The sequence below is a fragment of the Convolutriloba macropyga genome, chromosome 14, assembly GCF_964194025.1.
Source record: "Convolutriloba macropyga chromosome 14, txConMacr16.3, whole genome shotgun sequence".
Classification (NCBI taxonomy): Eukaryota; Metazoa; Xenacoelomorpha; order Acoela; family Convolutidae; genus Convolutriloba; species Convolutriloba macropyga.
In genome coordinates this window covers 21,864,127-21,885,227 of record NC_134481.1, presented here as the reverse complement: position 1 = coordinate 21,885,227, position 21,101 = coordinate 21,864,127, and the positions used below count along the sequence as shown (strand labels likewise).

General features: G+C 35.9%; 1 protein-coding gene across 5 annotated transcripts in view; it reads left to right on the top strand.

Moving 5' to 3' along the window:
* LOC142353171 (protein unc-79 homolog) overlaps window positions 1-21,101 on the top strand; it is a 179,853-nt gene that overhangs the window by 93,711 nt on the left and 65,041 nt on the right. For 4 of the 5 annotated variants that reach the window (XM_075405384.1, XM_075405383.1, XM_075405386.1 and 1 more), the window contains 7 exons: window positions 775-1,176; window positions 1,556-1,721; window positions 9,872-10,055; window positions 16,662-16,899; window positions 18,135-18,398; window positions 18,897-19,203; window positions 19,566-19,620. In XM_075405384.1, the coding sequence (XP_075261499.1) occupies window positions 775-1,176; window positions 1,556-1,721; window positions 9,872-10,055; window positions 16,662-16,899; window positions 18,135-18,398; window positions 18,897-19,203; window positions 19,566-19,620 (1,616 nt within the window). The remainder of the gene's footprint in view (window positions 1-774; window positions 1,177-1,555; window positions 1,722-9,871; window positions 10,056-16,661; window positions 16,900-18,134; window positions 18,399-18,896; window positions 19,204-19,565; window positions 19,621-21,101) is intronic. The other variant, XM_075405385.1, reaches the window with a different exon arrangement.

Below are 21,101 nucleotides of genomic sequence, written 5' to 3'. Positions count from 1 at the left end.
GGCTTTTTTATGTCGTCGTTGCGATTTTTGTTACGACCATATGACGCCACAACCACTTCAAATCTGCTTTTTGTTCATTCGTTCATGCAATTTCAACTGAAGTGCGTGGTGCGTGACGTCGTTTTTCGCTCTTTGTGGCGCGAGTTTTTTTGTTCATTCGCGTGATTAAATTTTTGGTTATCAATGTTCATTAGAGTGTTTGCTAGCTGACATTGGTATTAAGTTTATTAGCTTTGAGTTTAGAAGCTGAATTAAGTATAGTTTTAGAATCCAACCGAAACTGCACGCCGAATTAGAACTCTTTTTGACACTAGAAAAATGGAAAAAAAAATTTGGTCAATTTATCTCCTTTTTTTCTTTTCTGTCGGCTATGTTCCTACTGCTGAGATTTAAAGTTACCAGTTTTTCATAGGCTTGCTCTTTTATATGAATACATAATTCGTTGCTTGTAGATTGCGTTTTTCTGTCGCTCTCCTTAATACGATTGGAACTAATAATTCTATTACATGAACGGCGGTGGTAATTTAAAAATTGCTTTTTGATTTGATTTTTATACGCAGTGCTCTTTTAGTAAGACGAGATAATGAACTCCCTTTGATATGCTTAGAGTATTTGGTATGGTAGGCGCTGGGTATGCCAATGAGCGGAGAGTTCTTTTCCTTTAACATTTAATTAATTTTCCTCCAGCAGTTTTATTTCAGCAGAGGATTGCATAATAATAGGTTTATATGGTATAGAAGTATTGATCGTGATCGGATCCCTTGTCTGTTTCAGTTTATTGCCAGACCAGACCCAGAACGCCCAGGAAGCCAGTCTCTCTACATGGAAAGCAGCAAATCCATGAGTAGTGTGACTCGACACCTTAACTACCTTCTCTCGTACAACCCACAGGACAAATCCTTCTTCCACCCTCCACACAAATTGAGAACTTCAGTCGTCCTAAACGCAGTGATGACCCACATGGCAGAAGTTTTGGATTACAACCATGAGATGGGCACTTCTATGATGCACTTGATTGTCCTGCTGCTGCAGTATCTGCCCTCTAACAGAAGAATAGCGTCCTCGTCCGGAATCGGGCTACCGCTTTTGGGAAGCATCCCAGACTACTCGCTGTGGCTTTTGGAACCACATGTGAGACATCAGTGGTTGATGTCACTGCTTGTCATTTTGTACAAGGTTGGGCAAATTGAAGCGACAGATTATTTTTCAAGGCCTCTTCGGAAAATTTGTGCTCTTTAGCTGTAATTTTGCTCTTAAAGATGAAGTACAATGAATAGTAGAAGAATAATTCAAGTTGGTACAGGAGATTTTTGTTGACTGAGGTACTGAGAGATCTTTTGTTAGCGTTAGACTGCATTTGCTACTCTTCCTGCAACGAAATAGTTTTGCTCGCTATTTTTCGAGAGTTTTTCATTAATTGAGCATTTTCGTAGCATCGGTTACACTACTGGAAAAGAGATACCTGCTGTAGGAAACAAAAAAGCTCTTTTAGTTTTATTTGTATCCGTCTAATCATTTAATGTGCAAATTGATGTAATTAATGTAACTATTTTAGTACCGATTGGATGTGTCAACACAAATTCAGAGTGTGAAAAATTTGATCAGGATAACTATCAACACAATCGCTGGACACGTTCATGTCTGTCAGTATTTAGAGAAGCCGCCAAGTCCAGTGGTCTCACATACTGTCACACCCAGCATGTCCAGGAAGAATTCTAAAGGTAAAAAAAACTAATATTGTGAACGGAGAATTTACCAAATGATGGTTCTGTCAAAAAGAAACATTAATATCATAAAGTTAACAGACTTCTGATTTATTTAGTTGTAGATATTATTTTGCCCTTTGATTGTCTACGCCGAAACAATGTCTTAAGAAGTTATGGTGTTCTTCTGTTTTTATAGCTGTAAGCTGCGTGTAGCTATTTTGCTGTGATCCTGATAATTGTTTGTTTCGTCGTCTGACGCTCTTTTCACTCCGCAAATTTCAAAAGATCCGTTTTGTTGATCTTTTCATGACGCTATTTCACTGCTTTTTTTGCAAATTTTATGTGCGTGATGTGATTTCTTAAACTAAGTGGCTGTCAATTTTAAACTGAACTGTGTGATAAGTTTTTTTATCGTAACTGACCTAACTCATTCTCTAAATGACTTATAATTTTAAAAAGGTCACTTGAGATCACGTTGATCCTTTTCAAGGTCAAAATAGGACTCCTATATAATGATCAATGTTAATAATAGTGCATGGCGAACCAATAAAATCAAGAATTTGATTTATTTGAAGTGGACTTCAAATTAGAAAACGTTTTTATCTTTTGAAAAGGTGCCAATTGTATCAGATTAATTGTGTATCTGCTGCTATCTATATTCTGCATCACGAATCTTTTTCGATATGTCCATGCCGCTATTTCACTGCTCTTTTACTATTTTTATGTGTGTGTGACGTCATTTCATAAACCAATTGGCGATGAGTTTTCCCTGAAATCTATAATTAATTGCTCTCAAGCGAAGTTTGTCGCAATTTTATTAGTCCTGTGGTCTTTCTTTTCCTATGCGATTTTTTGCTGAACCGATTTTTTGTCTTACCCACTTGACTTTCGTCCTCAAAAATGGGATATAGAGGTTGCGCCCAGTGGGCATTAAGTTTTCTTAGAGCCTTTCAGCTTACTAGTCTTCAAGTATGCGATTTACAGAAACTGTTTTGGAGACTTATACTTATGGTGTGAAGAGTGGCTCCACGAGGTCCCCCACGTCCCCCCCCACACACAATTCCTCACCCCTGCACATCGTTCAGGCTGTAAGGACGTGGCCACATGCAGGCAAAAACCCTCACCGTACTGTTGCACCCATCAATCCCAACAGTGCACCCCTTCCCGTTGCGCTCACCCCACGAATCTTCAATTAAGCTAAAGCTAGCCTCACTAAACCGTAGCTAGCTACTGATGAAGCCAGCCGCTCGCCGATCGTTTAGCAATTCGCCCGCCGTTAGTCTCTAAACAACTTCGAACTTTATTAAGGTCACTTGATATCACTATAACCCCCTTTAAAGGTCAATATAGAACTCCTTCATAATGATCTGTGTTAATAATAAAGCATGGTGACCAAAACAAAATAACAAATTTATTTTTGAAAAAAAAAAATTGTTCGGAAACGTTTGTCTTAAAAAAAAGTTGGAGATTGAACAGTTGTGTTATATTCTACATCAAATAAATCTGTTTCGGAGCTACTTCAGCAATCTGCCGGCTATGTTTTTAATCGGTGAAGCGTCAGCGAAACAGGATGTAAAGAGTCAGTATCGCTATTAAAAACTATTGTTTTGCTCAGTCTGTTGATCAAAAGACGATAGTTTTGTGGTTTTATTTACGGTTTGTTCTGCGGTAGAGTGAGAAACGTAGGCAAGAACGTTTCCGCCAAGTGAGTGGTGTTTCTTCTTTGCGTGATGCATTTTGAATGCAGTAATAGTTTTTATTACCAGATGCCGTCAGCCTCTCCACGGTTTTTAAGGCGCTCGTCTATTTATAATCCAACTTTTGGATTGTATTGGTGCGCTGTCTTATTTGCAAGTTGTTTTCGTATTTTGTTTATAACTGATCTTTCAAAACGGGATAAACAGTTAATGCCCAGTGGGCGTGAAGTTTCATTAGATCTCTAAGCTGGCCTTAGTCATTCAAGTGCTTAGAGTGCTCAAGCTGATGGAAATGCCTTTATTCACTGTATTATGTTAGGAAGGCCTAAATTCAATGTATTTTTAGGAAAGCCTAAATTTATTGTTTTTTTAGGAAGGCCTCAATTTTTTGTGCAGTTGTTGAGCCCATAATTGTTCAATTTTGCACTTTTTGTCATTTGAGTTTTTTTGGTAGATGGTTATCAAATCAACGTTTTTCAATGTTCATAAATGTCTTTTGCAAGCCATAATACTTTAATGCATTTTTAAGCGCCCAAGTTGATTGTAAATTTTACAGTTTTGTCATGTTTTTTGACAAGTTTTTCCGGATTTTGATTGCTCTCAAACGAATTTTGTTAAAATCTCTATTAGTCTTGTGGTCTAATTTTTCATTTCACCGATTTTTCGTCTGACCCTTATGACTTTTTGTCCTCAACAACAAGATAACCAGGTAAATCTTGAAGGGAATTAAGTTGTTAAGCAGCTCTCTTAGAGGCTAACGACTTATTATTGTCTAAGTACGAGATTGACGGGAACTGTTTTTGAGAGACAATGTCAGGGTCTTATAAATCATTATCACGATTTTTAGTGACTTTTCAAAAACAATTAACCTTTTTCCAGCTTTTTGAAATTGAGCTTTTGAAAAAAGATTTTGTCATTTTATAGGTTTATATAGCTTCAAGAGCCAAGGAACCTCCTCTAGAGTTTGAAAACAAGTTAATGTATAGTTTCTAGAAGCAATGGATTGTTTTTAAAGAATTTAACATTTAACGTGTTTTAGCATTTTTTTGAAAAAATTTTTGGCAATCTTCATGTTTTTTTAAATTGATTGTTATGTTTTTAAGGTTTTTCCAGCCTCAAGAGCCAAGAAGCCTGCTTCGAGGTTTAATACTAAGCTGCTGCTTAGTTTCTAGAGTTAATGGAATGGTTATCATTATTTTAATGACTCGAGTTTTAGAAATTTTTAAATAAATTTTAGTTTGAAAAAATTTTTGAAAAATTATTGTTCCAAGTGATTGGATTTGTATGAGCCAGTGAAACTGTTTAAGGCATGAATTATGCATACTGGATGGTCTCTCTCTTGAGACAATGGAATGGTGTTCTGAAGATATTAATATCACGAATTTTAGCAAGATTTTGTTAAACTTTGCAATTGTTTTTAATAGCCGCACATCAATAGCTGGGGCTATTATTGGCCTTCTCTTGGTTTTTTTTTATTTCGTCGTCATGATTTTTGTTACGACCATATGACGTCACAGCCACTTTTTGTTCATTCGTTCCTGCAATTTCAACTGAATTGCATGTGTGACGTCATTTTTCGCTCTTAGTGGAGCGAGTTTTTTTGTTCATGCGCGTGATTAAGTTTTTGGTCACACTTGACTTACCTCACTCTCAAAAATGACTTCCTCACTTTGAAATTGACTTTTATTTTTACTTTAATTCAAAGAGATAAGGTCAAATGGGTGTGTGTCACTCTAAATGAAGGTTATTTGAGATCAGCTATTAGAGGCAGCAATAACTAATACAGATTTTTAATCAAATTATAACAGAACAGCCTCCAATGAAAAGACGAATTTTTTTGGTCTGTCTTTTTTACTGTTTTTTTAGACTGCCGATCTACGAATCTATTGCGGCTATTTTCTGGCAATCTGCCAGCTATGTTTAAAATTTTTGAATTTTTTTGTCCTTTTCTGAGTTAAACAATCTTTACTGGCCAACGAAGATTTTTAAGTCTTGCAGATGGGTTATATGACAAAAATCCAGAGGCAAAGAATTTTTGTGAACATTTTTACTATGAAATGTGGCAACTTTTTCGGAATTTTTCTCAGTTTTTTTCTATATGGTTTAGTTACTAACAAGTTTAGAAAACTTCAAAATGTAGAGTCGAATCTCATCATGGAATAAATTCCTAGCACTCTCTCTCTCTCTCGCTATCTCTGTGTTGGTTGGCGTTTCTTTCCTTCTCCTTCTCGCTCACGTTTAAGCTCTCTCTCTCTCTCTCTCTCTCTCTCTCCTTAATTCTTTTGTTGATGCCGCACGGCAGCGGATGTTATGTGGCGTGATGTCATCGTCGGTTACACTAATCTCAGGCCTCTTCAATCTAGCTAAAGCTAACCTCACTAAACAGTGGCTAGGTACTGACGAAGCCAACCGCTCGCCGGTCGTTTGAGAGCAATTCGCCCGACGTTAGTCGGTTGTTTTTTTTAGTTCATCCATCTTTATTGACATAGCAGGACAAGGTCCTGAAATGCCATCCAATGAATTGAATTGAAAACATAGAACTACTTTCCTTAAAGGAGTTTTATTGGCCAATAAAGATTTTGAAAAATCGAGAAAATACATACTTTTAAGAAATTTAAAATAGCAAAATTTATTGTTTCTTAACTTTGCATTATTAATATGTTCAAAACCGCTCTCTGGTCTCTGTAATCTATCCTTTAAAACATCTGCAAGACACCTAAAGAAGTTTCATTGGCCCGTAAAGATGGATAGACTTAGAAAATGACAAAAAAATTCAAGAAACAATTGCAAATTTTAGTGAATTGTATAAAAAATCTGATACTAATTTCTTTGGAAGCATTTCATTGTATCCAGAGGCTTCCCAGTAACCCAATATCTAGCGTTAAAATTTTTTATTTGCTCATAAAGATCAGTAAACTAGGATCATGACATTAATTTTTTAGAAAATTTGAAAAATAGTGATATTGACTGGTTGAAAGCCATTCCGTTGCCCCTAGCAACTATGCAGTAATTTAATATCAAACCCTAGAGGAGGATACTTGGCCGCTGAGTCATCGTCTATTACACTAATCTCAGGCCTCTTCAATCTAGCTAAAGCTAACCTCACTAAACAGTGGCTAGGTACTGACGAAGCCAACCGCTCGCCGGTCGTTTGAGAGCAATTCGCCCGACGTTAGTCGTTTATGTTTTTTTTTAGTTCATCCATCTTTATTGACATAGCAGGACAAGGTCCTGAAATGCCATCCAATGAATTGAATTGAAAACATAGAACTACTTTCCTTAAAGGAGTTTTTTTGGCCAATAAAGATTTTGAAAAATCGAGCGAGAAGACATACTTTTAAGAAATTTAAAATAGCCAAATTTATTGTTTCTTAACTTTGCATTATTAATATGTTCAAAACCACTCTCTGGTCTCTGGAATCTATCCTTTAAAACATCTGCAAGACACCTAAAGAAGTTTCATTGGCCCGTAAAGATGGATAGACTTAGAAAATGACAAAAAAAATTCAAGAAACAATTGCAAATTTTAGTGAATTGTATAAAAAATCTGATACTAATTTCTTTGGAAGCATTTCATTGTATCCAGAGGCTTCCCAGTAACCCAATATCTAGCGTTAAAATTTTTTATTTGCTCATAAAGATCAGTAAACTAGGATCATGACATTAATTTTTTAGAAAATTTGAAAAATAGTGATATTGACTGGTTGAAAGCCATTCCGTTGCCCCTAGCAACTATGCAGTAATTTAATATCAAACCCTAGAGGAGGATACTTGGCCGCTGAGTCATCGTCTATTACACTAATCTCAGGCCTCTTCAATCTAGCTAAAGCTAACCTCACTAAACAGTGGCTAGGTACTGACGAAGCCAACCGCTCGCCGGTCGTTTGAGAGCAATTCGCCCGACGTTAGTCGTTTATGTTTTTTTTAGTTCATCCATCTTTATTGACATAGCAGGACAAGGTCCTGAAATGCCATCCAATGAATTGAATTGAAAACATAGAACTACTTTCCTTAAAGGAGTTTTATTGGCCAATAAAGATTTTGAAAAATCGAGCGAGAAGACATACTTTTAAGAAATTTAAAATAGCCAAATTTATTGTTTCTTAACTTTGCATTATTAATATGTTCAAAACCGCTCTCTGGTCTCTGTAATCTATCCTTTAAAACATCTGCAAGACACCTAAAGAAGTTTCATTGGCCCGTAAAGATGGATAGACTTAGAAAATGACAAAAAAAATTCAAAAAACAATTGCAAATTTTAGTGAATTGTATAAAAAATCTGATACTAATTTCTTTGGAAGCATTTCATTGTATCCAGAGGCTTCCCAGTAACCCAATATCTAGCGTTAAAATTTTTTATTTGCTCATAAAGATCAGTAAACTAGGATCATGACATTAATTTTTTAGAAAATTTGAAAAATAGTGATATTGACTGGTTGAAAGCCATTCCGTTGCCCCTAGCAACTATGCAGTAATTTAATATCAAACCCTAGAGGAGGATACTTGGCCGCTGAGTCATCGTCTATTACACTAATCTCAGGCCTCTTCAATCTAGCTAAAGCTAACCTCACTAAACAGTGGCTAGGTACTGACGAAGCCAACCGCTCGCCGGTCGTTTGAGAGCAATTCGCCCGACGTTAGTCGTTTATGTTTTTTTATTTCATCCATCTTTATTGACATAGCAGGACAAGGTCCTGAAATGCCATCCAATGAATTGAATTGAAAACGTAGAACTACTTTCCTTAAAGGAGTTTTATTGGCCAATAAAGATTTTGAAAAATCGAGCGAGAAGACATACTTTTAAGAAATTTAAAATAGCCAAATTTATTGTTTCTTAACTTTGCATTATTAATATGTTCAAAACCACTCTCTGGTCTCTGGAATCTATCCTTTAAAACATCTGCAAGACACCTAAAGAAGTTTCGTTGGCCCGTAAAGATGGATAGACTTAGAAAATGACAAAAAAATTCAAGAAACAATTGCAAATTTTAGTGAATTGTATAAAAAATCTGATACTAATTTCTTTGGAAGCATTTCATTGTATCCAGAGGCTTCCCAGTAACCCAATATCTAGCGTTAAAATTTTTTATTTGCTCATAAAGATCAGTAAACTAGGATCATGACATTAATTTTTTAGAAAATTTGAAAAATAGTGATTTTGACTGGTTGAAAGCCATTCCATTGCCCCTAGCAACTATGCAGTAACTTAATATCAAACCCTAGAGGAGGTTACTTGGCCGCTGAGGCAAGCAAAACAGAACAAAAGAGAAATTTAAAAAGTTGAAAAAATGACCAAATTTATAAAGTTGCTAAAATTCTTGATCTTAAAACATTTAGAACAATTCCATTGCCAAAAACTACGCACTAACGTATTAGACCCTAGAGCAGATTTTCTGGCCGCACAAAACCTAATTTTCTGGGGCTGAACAAACTGAGAACATAAAAAATGCCCCTTAAGCCTATGCACCAACATATTTTCAAACCGTAGAGGAGGTTCTCTGGCCCCTGAGGCGACAAAAAACTCAAAAATGACACATTGTTTGAAAGAAACTTGAAAAAAGTGCAAGTAATATAAACTTTGTCATTTTTAAAAAGTTGAAAGCAATTCCATTTACACTATAAACTATGCAGTAGCTAAGATGAAGTAACCTTCACTATCAAACCCTAGAGGAAGTTATATGGCCCCTGACAAAAGTTTTCAAAAAAACTGAAAACAATGCAAAAATTGGTACCATTTTTTGTGACCTTTTGTGAAAATGATCTTTTGACCTTTAATTAAGGCCTGCCCGGCAACTGAACCAGTCTTAGCACTTGAAGGACTACTGAAGCCAGCTTTGGGTCTCAAATGAAACACAATGCCCACTGGGCCTTTGTATCTGTGTATCCCGTCTTGAAAGATCAAAGTCAGTGAAGAATGTGAAAACATCTTACAACTAAAAAACATAGCAGGACAAGTCTTGATATACAGTTGAAAGAATTTTCATCCACTGAATAAAAAACTATACCTAGAATGGACAGTGATTGGATTAGGAAAACCGTTAAGAAAAAATCAGATGCAAAAAATCGTCTCTTTTATCACGAATTTTGGCAACGTTGATCTAATTTTGATCTATTTTTATTTTGTTCATTTTTCAAGTTCTTCGATCTTTAGGGGCCAATAAACCCTTTTCAAAGCTTTGACTGGGTTAATGAGTATATATTCAAATGGATAAATTTAGCGATGAATCTTAGCGATGCTGATATTTTCTTCAAATTTGTGAGACTGTTTGTTTGGCATTGTTCAATTGGTCTGATGATCAGATCCAGTTGTTTCTAGTTTTTCAGTCAATTCATCGGATTATATTTCAGGACTTGGCCTGCTATTTTTCCGCTTTAGCTTTTTCGGTTTTACATAAGTCACCACTTCCTTAGTTGAAAACAGTTCCAACTACTTGAATAATAAGTTAGATATATTGTGTTTGTGTGCAGATCTGCTGGATGTGGATGACTTGACAGAGGATGGAGTGACAGCTGCCCAGACGGAGACAGATTCCACTGCCGAGGACAAGTCCTCTTCCTCCTTTCCTCAAATCCACTACCAGTCCGTTCTGAACCCCTCCACCAACATCCCTCATCCACTCAACACGTCAACTCTCGAGAAGGACCACTCCAGGTGCTAGTCGAGCTTACAAATTTATTGCTTCTGGGCTGCTGTTCCTAATCCCTGTCATCCACAGTTACAAATCATATGTTGCTATATAGCCCGTAGATATGTAAAAAACAGCACATGTACAAACGCACGGAATGAGGGGATGCGTAAAAATTGGTAGCCAACTTTTACATAATAGACAGTTTATATTTATAGACAAACATATCTCAAATGACTTTCACTCGCCAAATTGTAAATATATGAAACAAGGCGACTTGCTTGATTCTGTGCGTGGCACAAAGTTCACACATTCGTATTTAACTGCATGCAATCACTTCATTAGGAAGCCTTTTGCACCCAAGATTTGAAGATAATTTTGCCGGACCCTTAAAAGCATCTACAGGATTAAAACAAAAATATAAATTCCATAGACGTGCTTATCTTAAAATCAACCGAAAACAAAGTGTTTCGATTTGCTACGATTTTTTACAAGCAGAGCAGTTATATTGCAATCGTTTGCGAACTAAAAATGTTGCTGTAGGAAATTTCAGTTGCTCTCGAACGAGATTTGAAGCAATTATTGTAGTTCTGTCTGCCGTTCTTGCTTGTGCGTTTTTCTATAGTATTCCACTCGCTTGAGCGGTTTGACTTCTCAAAACATACAAAATAAACGGGGGAAACCCGAGGACATTAAGTATCCATGTAGATCTTTTTGATTAATAGCCGCACAGCGATAGCTGGGGCTATTATTGGCCTTCTCTTGGTTTTTTACAATTCAAAGAATTTGAATTGTATTGGGGCGCTGTCTTTTTTTTTTTTAAGATCTGTTCACACATTTTCATGATTTTTGAAGTCAAATTGGAGTAGTGATTTTGGTCACGCCGAAACGGGAAATGGAGCGAAAAAGCGAGTGGTTTTGCGGCGTGAATTTTTTTTGCTCTAATTTAAAAGTAGAGTGAGAAAACGGTGTTTGAACAAAAATTCGGTTTCTCGGTAGTAGTTTTTTGTTCACATGCGGCAATTTCACTCTGATTTTTACTGTTTTTTCGATTTTTTGGATCGGATTTTTTTCTAAATGGCTTTCCCAATCCATTCACAGCTCATTCTAGGCCTAGTTTTTTGTTTGAATTAAATTTTCATTTCTCGCTAGTGGTTTTTTTTGTTCACATGCGGCATTTTGACATTGATTTTCTGTTTTTTTTTCTATTTTTTTATCTGATTTTTTTTAAAAATGGTTTTCTCAATTCACTCATAGTCCATTCTAGTTCTAGTTTTTGTGTCTAATCAATGAAAATTCTTTGAATTGTACGTCAGGACTTGTCCTGCTATGTTTTTTATTTCGTCGTCATGATTTTTGTTACGACCATATGACGTCACAGCCACTTTTTGTTCATTCGTTCATGCAATTTCAACTGAATTGCATGTGTGACGTCATTTTTCGCTCTTAGTGGAGCGAGTTTTTTTGTTCATGCGCGTGATTAAATTTTTGGTCACTCTTGACTTACCTCACTCTCAAAAATGACTTCCTCACTTTGAAATTGACTTTTATTTACTTTAATTCAAAGAGATAAGGTCAAATGGGTGTGTATCACTCTAAATGAAGGTTATTTGAGATCAGCTAATAGAGGCAGTAATAACTTATACAGATTTTAAATCAAAATATAACATATCAGCCTTCAATGAAAAGACGAATTTTTTTGGTCTGTCTTTTTTACTGTTTTTTTAGACTGCCGATCTACGAATCTATTGCGGCTATTTTCTGGCAATCTGCCTGCTATGTTTTCTGATGTTCTGATTTTTGAGCAACTAGTTCCGCAGAATTTGAATTGTATTGAGGTGCTGTCTTTTTTTAGGATTTGTTCACATGTTTTTTGAGGTCAAATTGCTGCGCATATTTTGGTCACGCCGAAACAGGAAGTGGAGTGAAAAAGCGAGTGGTTTTGCGGCGTGAAATTTTTCCACTCTAATTTTAAACGGTGTTTGAACGAAAATTGCCTTTCTCGCTAGTGGTTTCTTTGTTCATTTTGACTTCGATTTTTACATTTTTCTAGTATTATGATCGATTTTTTTCATGGTTTTCTCAAAACATCCATTCCAGGTCCCTTTTTTCATTTCTAGGTTTCCACTCTGTTTTTTAATGGCCGGAAAGCGATAGCTGATGCTATTATTGGCCTTCCCTTGTTTTTTTTTTCGTCGTCAAGATTTTTGTTACGACCAAGTGACGTCACAATCACTTCAAATCTTCTTTTCGTGCATGCAATTTAAACTGAATCATGTGCGTGACGTCATTTTTCACTCTTAGTGGAGAGTTTTTTGTTCATTCACGTGATTAAGTTTTTGGTCACACGTGACTTACCTCACTCTCAAAAACGATTTGCCCACTATGAAATTGACTTTTTAACCTTAATTCAAATTGAAGGGTATTTGAAGGCAACTAATAGAAGCAGCAATAAGTTAAGCAGATTCCTAATCGAATTAAAACATCTTAGCATTTAATTAAAAAAAGAAGTTTCTTTCATGGTCTATTTCTTTCACTATCTCTTTGAGACTGCGGATATACGAAGTTATTGCCGCTATTTTCTGGCAATCTGGCAGCTATGTTTTTCAATTTTCTTTTACCTTTGTGATCACGCTTTTCTATTTACATGTGCCACAACTTTCTCGCCTGACTTACCTCATTCACTGTTTCAACTAAATGGGTTTTAAATTCTTTCATTCATTGAATTACGCAATGTAGTGAATACGGTCAAGATTAAAAGAGCAAAATCAAAAACGGGATAAACCGATAAAGCCAGGTCATTAAGTGTTAGTGCGGTTGCTAGCTGGCATTTGGTATTAAGCCTGTTAGCCTTCAGTTTAGAAGCTGAATTAAGTATAATTTAGAGTATAATTGGGGTAATTAGAGTATAATTAAGAGTCTAACTGAAACTTCTCAGCAACTTAGAACACTTTTTAACTCTAAGGAAATATCTCTTGATTTCTATCACATCTTTTTTCTCTTTCAAGCCGCATTTGAGTCAAGCGGGTCAACGGTAGATTTTTGTGATTTTGGCGTAAAGATTTAAAATTTGAAGTGAATTTAGAGTCCTTATAAAGATTAAAATTTCTGTAACTTTCTCTTTTTTTCTGTTTCAATCCCGCTGTGCGTCAAGCGAGTCAACGTTAGCTATTTTCCGGTATTTTGCCCGATATGTTTTCTTTTTTTCTGTTCTCTTTATCCCGATCGGGGTTACGGGAATCATTGGCAGCTATTTTTTGTTAATCTGCTGGGTATGGTTAATGACTGGTCTCGAATGAGGCATAATAGAAGACATGTCATAGTTTTATTTGTTATCTAAAGGTTTCAGCTACTTCTTCACAACTTACCTTCACAAATATTAGTGATTTTTTTAGTCTTGTACTTTTTTGAAGTTCTTTTCGTTTTCATATCACTCAATCTGTTTCATTTTCAGGTTAATTATTGTTTTCTAATGAGGGTTGAATGATCGCATTATTATTTTCAGCTCACATCTTATGCTTTCTATGTCTTTGAAACAAATTGTTTTAAACAAAATATGAATTTTTGGAGTTTTGTCTAGTTTTGTCTTGATTTTGTCTTTCAGCGCAGGTCTTTCAGCGCAGTTTAACTGTCGTCATTTTATCGGCTTGGGTTTTTCGATATCATATTTTTTGCCTTAGGTACCATTTGATGATGCAGCTGCTAATGGTTGATGATTGCACTGCTAATGCGAATGATTTCTGACTGCTTAAGTTTTTGTGTTGATTTGATTAATGATTTTGGAATAGTTGCATGTTTTTCTTATTTTGACTCAACAATTTTTGCTATATTTCTCAGTTGTTGCCCACGTTGCATTGTTGATTGATTTCCACAAGTTTGTTTTGTTGTCTTCATTCTGAAGACGCGTGTGTGTGCATGCTTAAATTGTGTGTTGTTGTTTTTCAGTTTTAAAATGTGCTGTATTGAATGTTACAGTTTGATATTGCTGGGAAATGTTGATCAACAAGTCTTTACGTATTTCAACATATCAGTACTTGTCCTGTTTTTTGTTGTGTCTATATGGGATTGTGTCTATATTTTTATTGCGTCTATATAGCGTCACGATGACTTCAAATCCGCTTTTTCATCCGCTTCTTTATACAAATTTTGGCTAAATTTTGTGCGTGACATAATTTCCGGCTGTTAATGGAGCAAGTTTTTTTAATAGCCGCACAGCGATAGCTGAGGCTATTATTGGCCTTCTCTTGGTTTTTTTTTATTTCGTCGTCATGATTTTTGTTACGACCATATGACGTCACAGCCATTTTTTGTTCATTCGTTCATGCAATTTCAACTGAATTGCATGTGTGACGTCATTTTTCGCTCTTAGTGCAGCGAGTTTTTTTGTTCATGCGCGTGATTAAATTTTTGGTCACTCTTGACTTACCTCACTCTCAAAAATGACTTCCTCACTTTGAAATTGACTTTTATTTACTTTAATTCAAAGAGATAAGGTCAAATGGGTGTGTATCACTCTAAATGAAGGTTATTTGAGATCAGCTAATAGAGGCAGTAATAACTTATACAGATTTTAAATCAAAATATAACATATCAGCCTTCAATGAAAAGACGAATATTTTTGGTCTGTCTTTTTTAGTGTTTTTTTAGAGTGCCGGTCTACGAATCTATTGCGGCTATTTTCTGGCAATCTGCCAGCTATGTTTGTTATTTTTTGTGATTGAGTTTTTTTTATTTCAAAGAGATAAATTTGTTTGATTAGTTAGTTCATGGAGATAAGGTGAAGGGAGTGTGAGTTATTCTAATTGAAGATAAATTAAGAGCAGCTAATAGAAGGAGCATTAAACTATAAAGAATTTAATCAAAATATAACATCTCATCTCAGTAATTTTTTAAAAAGAAATTTCTTGTGTTTTATATTTTGATGCTGCAGATCTACAAAGCTATCGCGTCTTATTTATGATAATCTGCTAATTGTTTAGGCGTAGTTTTTGCCATAGGAGTTGAGCATTTATTTGTCGCTTTTTCGGAAATTGTGTCTTGAAAACTTAAACTATTTCCGTAGAAGCCTCTAATTTTAATAATCCCCGTGAAGCCTCGGTCTCGAAAGTAGGGCTAGCATAAAGTTTTCAATTTTCTCGAACAGTAAGGGAATACTAAGTGGCAAAAGCTTGTTGTTCTAGAATAATGATATTGTCAATTTTTTCAAACTGTTTGTTCATGCAATTTAAATGTCATGTCATTGTGATTGTGATCACGCTGGGCAGTTTTCGCTGGCATTTGTAAACTGATGTAAAATTAGTGTTCAAACATTCTAAATTTGTTGTTCAGACCTCAGTTTGACTTCTGTTTTATTATTTTTGAGTATTTTTGTTATAGCTGCGAAGATGTAAGCTGAGCGGAGCTAAATTGCGGTGATCTCATTTTTTGTTTCGTCGTCTGACGCTCTTTTTCGTTTTACTTTTGTTCACACAGCAAAGCTGAACAAGTCAAATTTTCTGAATCACTTTTTCCTCTCACTAACGGCATTTGTGCGCGCGAAATCATTTCTCATTCTCTCTAGCAAAAGTGTTCAGCTCATTGGCGTGATTTGGTTTTGATCATACGTGACTTACCTCACTCAATAAAATGACTTTTACACTTTAAAACGTAAGCTTAATTTGAATTAGTATAAGGTCAAAGGAACTCATATGTGCAATAAAGGTCCCAAATGAAAAGTCTTCTGCGCAATCAATTTTAACAAGCTTTATTAATTTATCACTGAATGTTTTTTTAAATGGATTTTTGAGCGGCGTTGATAACTTTTTCAACTTACATATGCATCTGTTTCTATCTCTATTATATGGCACGCAAGTCTATTCTTTCGCAGCTATTCTGGCAATCTGCCGGCTATGTTTTTTTTAACTATTTTTGGGTTTTGTGTTTATGGTAGAAATGAGATTTTCAGTTGGCAGTTCGAAGATTAGTTACACAAGCCTTTGGGTCATTTTTGCAATTGCTATGCTTTTTTAATCATGGTTTTAGTTGGATTGATTATGCCGGACGTGCTATCAACAGGAAATGCAAGTTGGTAAAATTGGTATAGTTTTGAATGCTGAACAAATGAGCGCTTGCGGGTCTTTTGTTCATCCTATTATCTTTGAGTTTGCGAGAGTTGGGATGTGAAGTGAAAAAAAAATTTCTGCAAGATTGCAAAATCTTACATGTGCGGCTTTTTCGAGCAGTTTTTTGGTATTAACTAATGTTTTTTTAAACTATTTTACTACTATAAGCGTTTCAAAAAATGTTCATTTGGAGGTGTTTAATCTTTTTTTTTTCAAATATGTGGCATTTACAGCGATTTCTGGTTTATTGTTTCTATTGAAAAATGAGTAGACTGCTTTTGCGTGTATTTTTTTGTTTGAAGCATTGTTTTGGTGAGAAAATTGACAAAATAGGAATTTCTTTGTTGATTTTTGTTTTGCTTCAAAATTCGTACAATTTTTGTACTTTTGAAAAATTGCTCAGATTCGTAACTATTGTTGTTAATATGAGATGGAGAAGCAATTTTCTTTTACAATTGTTATTTTTCAGCAGCAGTTTTCTGCTTAGCATATAAGTTTGACAGTCGTAGGCCAACTAATTGCATTGTTTAGGGATGTTCAACATCTGGTGATGAAACAGGTAGTGAGCAAGATAGCAATAAAGGTCTCTGAACACGATGGAAGTAACAGTTCAACTGAGTTGTTGAGTGCTGACAACGGAGAGTTCTTCATCTCTCAGCCTGTCCCCCCATCTTTCCCCTCTTCTCATGTCAAACCTGACTCTGAACAATCGGATGTTGAAAAAGCGGAAGAGGTGGATGAACAGAGTGGATTTATGCACCAAGCGAAGGTATCTTTTGCTTAGTATCATCACATTACTATGGTTTAAAATGTAGGCCTAATGTTTGATGATTTTGTGACAAGATATACCTTTCCGTGGAATTTGCTTTACAGAAAAGTCGAATATTGAATGTTTTCTATGGTATCTTAATAACAGACAAGGCGGTTAAATGATGTTCTAGTATTACTCTAACGTTTGCTCTGACGTAATTATGGCCAACTATATCTGGATTGAAATGAGCGTTCTAAGAGTTATAAAGCTCCGTAGGTTTTCTAATAGTCGCGTCATTTGATAAAATTTACAGTACTGTTACTATATTAGCTCTGAGTTGTTTACGGTAGCTATTAAGATGTTTTTTCACAGGGCGCATAATTTTGAGGTTTTAGTTTCACAGGTTTTAAGCGCATAATTTTGAGAATAATTACAGCCTGTTTTGACTGGTTTTGAATGCGTGTTATAAACTTCACCTTCTGTGGATTGTTCTGACATTACTTGCTTAATTCAGTAGAACTCATTCCTAGTTCAATTAAGAAAATAACCAATTTTATAAAAGTTTTTAATTATCAACAACGATGTTAATTTTCTTACGAAGTAAAGTTTCAAGAATGAAAATTTTAGAGAAAGTTATTATAACTGATTCTCATTTTGTTACTCCGGTGCTGTTGCTTTCGGTTGTTCTGTAGATCTGTACCTAGGGCAGTATTAGTTCTTGTAACTATTTAATGATCTTTTGGGCGGACCCGTATCCGGTTTGCACGTTTTTGGTGTACAAACGAAAATTAGCACCTGCTTTATCAGTATAATTACTGCACCAGGTACTTTCCTAACTTAATCATCAAGAGACGTAAGAAGGTAAATCTGCAAGTACTTAAGGTACATATCACATGAGAAAGAGCAAGTGAGGGGCGAAATGAGCATGTGACAAGTACTAACTTGTGTTGTTATCATAACATGTTCCTTGCCGCTCGTTTGTGGCATCAGGTCTTTATTTATTCGTCGATGTTTGGTAGCTTCTCAGTTAGTTACCCTAACCTTTTCAGAATATTTGCTGTATAGGGGATAATGGCAAAGTGATAGGATATCATTTGCAATCCCCAGTCGTGCGTGTTATATAACCATAAGAAGAAAGTAAGAAACTGTAAGAGCTGGGTCGCATAATTTTTTGCGTGGCTTTGGCTTAAGTAGTGACAATAATCCTGTTTAAACAGTAAACTAACCATACTTACAATTTAACATTAACACAGGCTACAATAGTGACGAGCAAGGAGTTGAAGGGGAATAAGACATATTTGAGGTCGAATTGCGGTGGAAGTGGAAGTGGAAGCCCTACAGTTCGACCACGAAAGAAACACAGCCATGGCAGCAACATGCCACCTAGGATCGACATAATTGACATGGAGTGTACTAACACTGCTACTCACAATGATACTACTGATGATATTGATGGCGTTAATGTCATAGCTACTAACAATACAAACACGGCTACTAAAACTCTTCTAGAACTTGATGTGAGTTTACTCCTGCTGATAAATAATGCCCTTAATTGTAATAAATCATTGAAAAGCCTCGTGGATATTGCCAGATGAGATAATATCGGTGTACAACTGTAGAGAGATCACCAGACAAAGTAAATTTCAACTGGTGTCTTTTGTTAACAAATGATTAAAGCAGCTGATTCTGCTTTTTTAGAAGAAATTGTTCCTCCACTTTTATATTCAAAGAACAGAAACATTAGAATGACCAGAATATTTATGAAACAGATTTTTACGTGAAATCAGAGGATCTGCCACTCCTACAGAGTTGTCCCGGCTTACTAAATAAAACATAGAAACAGTTTTTTTTTCACCAACATAATTACGTAAGTCACCGGCATAAGAAGAAGTTTGAACATTTTTCCACTTGTCATAGTAATCAGACATGCTACTTCTAAGTTAGTTATTCTATATCTTTCCAGAAACAGATACAATAAAAAGGATAATTTTTTTTACAGTGCTAGCCTTTTTTAGGCTGTTGAGGATGGAAACCAATCTGACACTGGTGAGATGTATGAATTTGCGAGTGAAGAGGAAGAGATGAAGAAGTCATCGGCTGCAGCTGCCGCACCAGTTGTCGTGGATCCCAAGCCAACTGCTTCCTCTGCTGCCCGGATGCGACATCAGTCGAACCCCGACTGCACTTCCAAGATTGTTGCCAATGCGCAATCGGCTACTGGGGCGTTGCAATCAAATAGTTCTGCAAGCGGAAATTCTGCTCTGAAAGACAGAAGTTTGAATTCATCGGCTGTTGATGTTAACAAAACAAGCACATCTAAATGTGAGTTGAATTAAGATGGACCTAAGCTGCACCTAGAAAACTAGACGGTCTTAAATTCTCGGGATCTTTTCCGTTATTGACCCCTCCATTACAGAATATTTGTCACTTCATATGAATTCAGTAAATGGTGATATAGCACGTGCTTTTGAGGGTTGCAAATAATATATCACACTCAGCTGGGATCACAACGTAATAAATCCAATTCTTGTTCCAAACTGTTCCAAATCAGTTATCCGAAGTAAAGTTATTGCTTCTAATACCACTGTTAATTGGTGGTTATAATATGATAACCCTGTTGGAAATGTGTGACCGCTTTTGGTGGTCAGTTGAATTTAGAATGACTGTAAATCATGATATTTCAGCCAAAGCAATGGACGGCCCAATGAGTTTCTTCAAGTCTCCGAAGAAGTACATGAAGTGAGTATCGAGTTATCTATAGAATTAAATGTTGATATCGCACAGAAGAGAATATTACGCTCTTATGTGATCAAATTTGGCAATACAAACAGTATATATGCATGCAATTATGTCAGCTATTTTAATATCAGCTCTCATTAAAAATCCAATTAAAAATACCAGAAACAGTAAATGATTTTCTGAGTGAGTGAAGTTTTTTTTATTAATAGCCGCACAACGATAGCTGCTGCTATTATTGGCCTTCTATTGGTTTTTTACAATTCAAAGAATTTTAATTGTATTGGGGCGCTGTTCATGCTTGAATGAGAAGTCAAATAAGAGTTGTGATTTAAAACACATTGGATGAGTAAAAAGAGCGAAAAAGTGAGTAGCTTCCAATCTTGATTTTACAATTTTTTTCAAATGCGTGGAATTTTTGTATTCGAGCAAATTTTTGGTTCTTGAAAATAAATATTTGTTCACGGGCGACTTCTGTTTTTTCTACTTTTTCTTCCGTTTTTTAAATTAGCGGATTCAAAAGGTCATACATGTGTTTAATAGCTCTTGAACGAAGTTCATAGCAATTATTGTAAACGTGTGTGTCTTTTTACGACTCGAAGAGGAGTATTGATATTCTACAGGTTTTTACAACTCGAAGACGAGTATTGAGATTCTACAGGTTTTTTTTAGCAGAAAGCAAGATTGTTCATGACTTGAATTTTGACTTCTTTCTGTTCGAGCATTTACCTCCGTTTTTGATTGTTGACTTCTATTTTCGAACAATGGACTTTAACAGTAGCTTCGTTTGTAATGTATAGTAATTAGGAACTGCTGGTAATGTTCAAGGTGAAGAGGTCATTTTGAGATTTTTTGTTCCTATATAAGTCACCCCTAATTTCTAAACTACACCACACCCCCCCACCACCTCTCTACCCCCCCCCCCCCCCCGACACCTAAACTACCTATCCCCCCTCCCCCCCCCCCAACCTACCCCTACCCCCTCCCTTCACCTACCAACCCCGCCCCAACTTACTCCACCCCCCCACCTACCCCTACCCCCAAACTACCCCCTCCCTTTATCTAACTACCCCCACCCCAACTAAACCAGCACTACCCAACCTATCTACCAACAGCCCCACCTAGCTCCCCCCACCTAAAAATTGTCGGGATTTTTAAAACACTTTAATGTGGTTTGTTGGGCTTTTTTGTTTTTTCCTCTCGTCTTTTTTATGTTCTGATTTCGGTAAAGTTAGGTTTTAGATTATGATGCACGACGATTCGAGTGGTTTCCGGTATTCTACTGGCTATGTTTTCTTTTAGCAGAAAGCAATTTTGTTCATGACTTGAATTTTGACTGCTTTCTATTCGAGCTTTTACCTCCGTTTTTGATTGTTGACTTCTGTTTTCGAACATTGGACTCTTAACAATATGTTAGTTTGTAATGTATAGCAATTGGTAACAGTCTGTAATTCAAGGTGAAGCAATTTGATCCCATTTAACTA